Below are 7,394 nucleotides of genomic sequence, written 5' to 3' on the forward strand. Positions count from 1 at the left end.
AATCCGTATTGTAATCGCCCATTGCTGCAGCAACTATCCCATGGGAAATATTGTACTCAATAAAATGATTGCAATGATAATGGGGCTTCTATGTGAAAGTGTCTAAAATAAGAACGGTGTTGTGTTGCCTTGCAGCTTCCAAACTCTTTATCTGGGCGGTTTGTGTCTGAGTAGTCGTTCTGGAGTTTGTAGTACAAGGCCCATTATAGCTTGCTCGGCAGCATAGTACTTACCAAATCCTATTAAGCCAAGAGTCTCTCCGCGTACACGGGCTGCTCCAGACGCTACTTCTCTGACCTGCTCCACGCTCTGTACCCGTGTCCCTTCTCGCAGTGCCTGGTACAGCCACGTGTTCCTTCGGTAAAGATTGAGGATGTGACAGATTGTAGAATCGGCGGTCTCTTCTACAGCCGCTGATGGGATGTTGCACACAGCCACTCCTAAAAGACACAATATATTACTCAACATGTCCTCTCCCTTGTAAACACATCTCTGAACACAACTTCTGCTGCTTTGTATTCAGCTCAGCTCAGGGCAGAAAGCTGAAGTGGCATGTTCACTGAACCATGTATTAAGCATCTCTGCAGTATACGGGAGTCTCACGAGTCACAAGAAAAGGGTCCATGTCCAGCACAAAGGCTGCTCAGCCATGTACACTGCACCCGCACTCTGTATAAGGTTTAATCAATCCTATGAGAGGTGTCAGTTTAACTTCCTTTTGCTCTGAATGCAGTACAACACACATGCACTCTGCACTTACAGCCTGTTCACATTCACATGTGGTCTGGGAAAGAACTCTCAGCACTTTCCAGATTGTAATATAACTCTGGCAAAGTGTACATTGAACAATACGAACATTGTCCAGCACTCAAACAAACTGGTCAGCACAAAACAAATCTGCAGGATTTTGATTATTTCATCCTAATAATATTGCTCTCCTATCATTTTCTATCATCAATACACATAGTAGGTACAGTACATGGTATAGTGGAACCATTGACCATCTAGGCGACAAGCGAGTGCAGGACTGGAACCCTCCTGATACAACATGAACCGCTCCTAATCAATGCCGATATCAGAGGAACAGTACGAGCTCAAATAACATGCACTGCCATGAAGCCTACAAAGAGGATTTCTCAAGAATCAGGAGCCGATCTGGTACCATCGGTCGCAATTGGATTTGTAACCCCTGGATTGTTTTGTGAGCAATATACCATTGTGTGGGTAATGGTTAACGCACATAACGCACATGCACAAGTGGTCAGGCCCGTGTTTTATGCGGGTGCAGTGCTAATTTTCAGCTGATAGAATCTCCCCCATACAGTCTTTGGGCTTAATTGGATGGTTCAGTGCCAAATTCATTAACATTACATCAATAATCTACATACATTGATAACTTTTCTAGGCATCGGGCATTTTCATATCATCTAAGATATCATGTATGAATACTAGCAGATATACGTTTGCTTACTTCTCACTTGTTAGCTTGCCACCTGCCGCTTGATACAAAACATCCTAGGCCTGCTATCTAGTTCATAAAAGAAATACATTCAGCACTCATCAGTACATTGTATCCGGTATGCAATGACAATCAAGCTTTTAGATTGCATTCATGAGAGAGAAGGAACGTTTTGTGGGAATGTTGTTGGCGTTTGAGGCGACAAAGTCTATTCTGCTCTAAATCACATCATAAACAAAATCAGCCTATAAATGGCGGTTTATGTGACGGCTCGTACTGAAAACATTCATTTAGCAGCTAATGGGGACAAATTAAACACCAGCAACTGCCAATTTAACCAGTAATACTTAAATGAGTTCACAGAAAAAGCAAACTGTAGACCACAAACTGAAAGGTAGTTTGCAGTGCCAGGCTGCTGTAAACAAAGCTAGCAGGGTCTTGTCCTGTATTAAAAAGGGGATGTATTGCAGGGACAAGTCTATAATTTTGCCACTTTATAGATCATTGGTTCGACCTCATCTGGAGTACGCGGTCCAGTTCTGGTCACCAGTACTAAGAAAAGATGTCCTTGAGTTGGAAAAAGTCCAGCGGAGGGCAACCAAACTAATTAGGGGTATGGAGGACCAGAGCTACGAGACAAGGCTACTAAATTTAAACATGTTCACATTAGAGGTGAGGAGATTAAGGGGGGATATGATTTCCATGTACAAAATGTTTAATGGTGGTAGCAACATTAGCGATAAACTGTTTAAAATTAACTCCGTTACAAAAACTAGAGGCCACCACCTAAAATTGGTGGAAAAAAAATTCCAGCACAAGGGGCGAAGGGGGTTCTTCACAGTAAGATCAGTTAGGGTCTGGAACTCACTGCCACAGGCGGTGATTTCAGCAAATAATGTGGAATTGTTCAAGAAACTTTTGGACGATTTCTTAAGGGACCGTAATATACAGGGGTACGGGTACTCCTAGAATGAGATCCTAATAGGTTGGACTTGATGGACTAATGTCTTTATTCAACCTCAAATACTATGTAACTATGTAAAAATGCCGTAATTATTACCATTCTCTTATATATATTGTGCAAACATTGTTTCATATTTAAATTGAAGCCCGAGAAGGACTTTAGTAGTTACTGTACAGTGCAGGAGACACAGAGGAGTCGATGTAGGAAATGAATAAGAGACCGTATGGTACAAACACACAGCCGGTGACAACCCTCTAATGGCTACAATGAAGCCCTTATGGGTGAAATGTGTTAGAGAGGCCGTGTCTAGGGGGGAACTACAGCGTGTACTCGTGTTGCGTCAGTAAAGTTTCTCAAAAGTGACATCGCCGGCACTGCGCCGGTCTGCTTGTATGTATTGTTTATGGAGCGGAGGCTGTGGCTGATGGATTACGGGTTTAGGCAAACATTCTAGTCATTGAATGATCACTGAACTGAGTGAATAAAATGAAGCTGGGTTCACACAACAAACCAATCGTGTTCTAGCAAAAATCCTGTTTTTTTTTCATTTCTGTGAACATGATTGGGTATTGCAAGTGAACACAATACCCTTTATTTACTAACATTCACTCTATACTTTATGAAATCCTCCGCGGTATCTGCTCTGTGACTACAGAAATGGGACACTCCAACAATTACTAGGGGAGTGAGTGCTGAATTCCTGTTCATAGATCTCCTTCTATTTGGTTTGTTTGGATATGGGCCCAGTAGTGGTCTCACACAAAAGCACAATAGAGTACTTCATCTTCACACTGCCTGGCAGTGACAAAGGGTTGCAGATGGCGGGTGACTGCATCTTGTACATTTTTGCCCGGTGCTCTTTGTGAATAAGCCTATAAAGTGTGATTGTCTCATCATTCACATCACAGTCACATACCCATGTCTCCAGCAGCCTTGATGTCTATGTTGTCATATCCGCTGCCTATCCGCACTATAACTCGCAGAGATTTGAACTTTTCCAGGTCTTCACGTGTTAGCGTTATTGTGTGATACATCATGGCGCCCACTGCTTCATTCAGAACCTACAACACAGAGATACAATTACAAACCTTGAAAGCGCCCAAGGATTAAAATTCCTGATCAAAATGAGGCCCATATACAGCATTTCTACCACTGGTATACTAATGTGCAGAGTTCCATCTGGTATAATAAAGACGGCTGCATGCTTAACGCAGGCTGTAAGGGCCTGTTCACACCATAGTGCTGTGTTAAGCATGCAATGCCATACCGTGCGCTTAAAGTAAGCAATCGCACAGCCCACTGTGTGTGAATTACTATGCGATAGGTGTGTTGCACTGCCATTCATTTGAATGGCACCCATGCGCACCTCCCGACGGCCATGTGTTGCCGCATTACTGTGCCTTGCAGTGAAAAAGTACGGCATGTTCTACTTTTTTCTCCACAACACGTTATTGCAGTACCGCCGAGAGTTGCATTGGGGTGCCATTCAAATAAATGGTAACGCAATGCACCCAGCGCAGGGTAACATATGCTAGGTGTGCTGTGCAATAGCATGTATTATATTGCACGGTTTTGTGTGATTAACGCAACGCTAAGGTGTGAATGTGCCTTAAAGTGACATTAAAGGATATTTTTTTCCCTCCCCCAATGTTAGTGTAAGGACTTACCTTAAATGATGTCTCTTAATCCGATCCTCTTCTTCTTTAGTGTAGTTTACAGCTGTCCCTCCAGCGCTGGGTGCGGGTCTCCGATCCAGCGCTGACTCCTCTGTCCTCCTCTTCTCTCATGTCCCACGGAGTCTGATGCGGGTGCACGCTGCTCCATAGACTTACCTTATTTTTCGCTCCATAAGAAGCACCTTTTCCCCCCAAAAGGAGGGTGGAAAATGTGCCTGTGTCTTACGGAGCGAATCCCGACGCCAGAGACATGCAGTTTCGGGTGCCGGGCGAGTAGTAGGAGCCACTGCTCATTTAATACGAGTGATCTAATGAGATCACTCGTATTAAAACCGAGCAGCGGCGACGATCGTATTCAGCAGCAGGAGCCACTGCTCGTTTAATACGAGTGATCTAATGAGATCACTCCTATTAAAACCGAGCAGCGGCGACGATGGAGATCACCATAGAGCAGACGAAGAATAGACGTTCTTCGCCTGCTCTGTGTGATCACTGAGACCGTGGCGCTGTAATCACAGCGCCACCTGTCTCAGCGGTCACTAACTGCAGCTTCTGTCATAGAAGCTACAGTCTCGAGTGCTCCATAAGACGCGCCGGACCTCCCTGCGTCCTATGGTCCGGTGCGTCTTATGGACCGCAAAATACGCTACCTTGTGTCTCTCCTCGTCTCCCGGCCAGACATCTGAAGATCGCATGCGCCCTCCCCAAGATCCTTTGCGGCCGCCCGAGACTCTTCAGATGTTTGGACGGGAGCGTGCAGTGAAGAAACAGATACGTTTAAACCTGTTTGAAAATCTTTTAAAAAAAAAAAGTTTTTGCATATATCTACTGCTTGCTAGCCATATATATATATATAATGTTACCCTAAGTACTGGTTGCTACAGCGGTCATATATGTCACTACAGCCTAGAATACGCTTTTATACAAGTCAAACAACACACACACACTACTCGTCTATACACCTTCAGATAAATACTCGATTTACCTTTTCATGGATTTCCTGTGTTGATTGGGCATCACAGAAAGCCACAGTAGCAAGATCTTTAAGGATTGGCATCTCCACTGTGCAGTCCCTTCCATCCAGCAGCGCTATGAGAGGACGCGGGTGCATTGGACCATTGAGAGTTTGAGGCCGCATACCTGGAAATTCATAAAGACAAGGCAAGATGTTTAGACGGCGAGTGTCTTACCCGTGCGAGTCTCATAAACAACATGTTTTTATTATTTCCGAGTAGCTTCTGTCGTTTCCATTAGTGTATCTAACCAAGTGGGGCAGACATGAGAAACATCACAAAGAATGAAAAGATAAAAGAAAAAAAAAATATATATATGTAACCATGTTTCATATTAAACCCTAAGCATGGGTGTAACATGAAACATTGGTAGAAAAGTAATCTTAGTTCAAACTAAACTCAGAGCACATTAAAAACACAATGAAATGCAGCTTTGTATTTATCTAAAAGATATTGCACCGATTTTAAATGCCATCAGAGTTTAGCTCAGGTTTTTGGAACACTCTAAGCAGTAGCATTTAAGGAGATTGGGTAGTACTTTTGGCTGATCAGCTGTGCTGTGTGTGATAAGAAACATGCCGACATGTTGAGTGATGACCCCATCTGTCTGTTGCTGCTCTTTAGCTGTCCAATCACAGGCTAGAGGAAGGGAGGTGACCTATATATATATGTGTCTTACTTGCAGCAAAACAAAGTCAGGGCACCAGATTGGCTGTGCTTTCTGCTAGGCTGGGTAAATCTCTGGACTGGAAATAACAAACCTTAATGTCTGAAGACAGATTTACAACTCTAGCACATGTTAGTAAAACTGTACATATCTTTGTAAGATGGTTCTCAACCTGTGTTATCTCTGGACCCACTTTTGTCATTAGGTCGCACCACAGTGGAACACACAGCATTGCGGTACTGTGCGATCGAACTGTGGGCAGGAGGGGCATTTGGGGTGCCATTCAAATGAATGGCAATGCAATGCCCCTTCCACACCAGGATGCACAGTAGGTGCGATTGCGTGGCACAGTGCATTTACTGCATTGGACCGTGCGATTAACACACTGTACTAGTGTGAACGTGCCCTCAAAAAGACTGACAGACACACACAACCACAGACACAATCTCACACACTCACAGACATTCTCACACACACTTTTTTTTTAGATCCACCCAGTTTTTCGACCTTACGAGAACTGGAGTGGATCCTCAGCCTGGCGTACAGTGTGGGGTGCTGTGCTGTGACGAAGCTCCATCCATTGCTTCTACAGCTCCCTTGCGCACTCTGTAGAGGTGCCGGGAGCCAGAATGTGACGCAACTCCGGTCCAGGCACCTCTACAGGGCATGTGAGGGAGCTGTAAGCAATGCACATATGTATAGAGCTCCTCGCAGCCATACTCCCAGCCTACCCCAAACTAACACTTGGCGCTGGGCATCATATTGTGAATGGCTGCTGGGTGCAAGAACTGACAGTGCTGCGCTAGGGGGAGGCTGAGCAGTCTCTCACCTAGCGCAGTGGAAGGCACGCGGCGACCCACTGAACACAGATAGTTGAAGAACGTCACCAGCACCCCTAAGCGATAGTTACAGCAGTTTAAGTGTTCATTTATTGGAGAATGCTGTCCCTCATATGCTGCATATGAGAGACAGCATTCTGGTACATCCACATGGGAGTGCAGCAAGGATCCTTTCTCTTGTTCCACTGAACACAGGGTCGCGACCCACCAGTTGAGAACTACGGCTTTAAAATATCCAGGTGAATTACACCTTGTTTTGTTCAGGACAAGTTGGGTCTTCATTTGGGGGACAATGTTATTAATTGGGTATCACAGTGATCACATGATCAGGAGCCAATCCTCCGGGCTCCAGACTACTGGTTTGAAATGAGGAGCTCTCGGTGACAGCTCAGTCTCTGTGCTGGGGGCGCGTAATCAAACGTGCACCCAGCACAAACACAGGTAAGCACATATGTGGCCCTGTGAAAGAAAGCCCACATCTGTGATTCTGTATACAGTATATGTGTACGGCCACCGATGGTTGAAGTGTATGTCCAGCCAAGACTTCTTTTTTTTCTTAGTTTTGCATAGAGTGGGGAAGGGTAGAACCCTTCTCAGGCTATATTGCTATCTGGGGCTCAGTTATAGAGATTCCTCCTCACTTACTGGGCTGTTGACAATGGTTTCCCCCAGACAGGAAGTGAGGGAAAATCTGCAAAACACGTTGCATCTTTCTTTTTTTAAATAGTAGATTTGATGGTGCAATTAAATAGAAATATTTTGTTTCCCCCCCCCCC

The 7,394-nt window shown here is 44.6% G+C and overlaps 1 protein-coding gene across 3 annotated transcripts in view; it reads right to left on the reverse strand.

Moving 5' to 3' along the window:
* CTBP2 (C-terminal binding protein 2) overlaps positions 1–7,394 on the reverse strand; it is an 84,289-nt gene that overhangs the window by 18,529 nt on the left and 58,366 nt on the right. For all 3 annotated transcript variants that reach the window (XM_018553699.1, XM_018553698.1, XM_018553697.1), the window contains 3 exons: positions 5,085–5,239; positions 3,340–3,484; positions 234–440 (listed from right to left, as the gene is read on the reverse strand). In XM_018553699.1, the coding sequence (XP_018409201.1) occupies positions 234–440; positions 3,340–3,484; positions 5,085–5,239 (507 nt within the window). The remainder of the gene's footprint in view (positions 1–233; positions 441–3,339; positions 3,485–5,084; positions 5,240–7,394) is intronic.

Source organism: Nanorana parkeri, unplaced genomic scaffold (genome assembly GCF_000935625.1).
Source record: "Nanorana parkeri isolate BGI_ZX_2015 unplaced genomic scaffold, ASM93562v1 scaffold127, whole genome shotgun sequence".
Classification (NCBI taxonomy): domain Eukaryota; kingdom Metazoa; phylum Chordata; class Amphibia; order Anura; family Dicroglossidae; genus Nanorana; species Nanorana parkeri.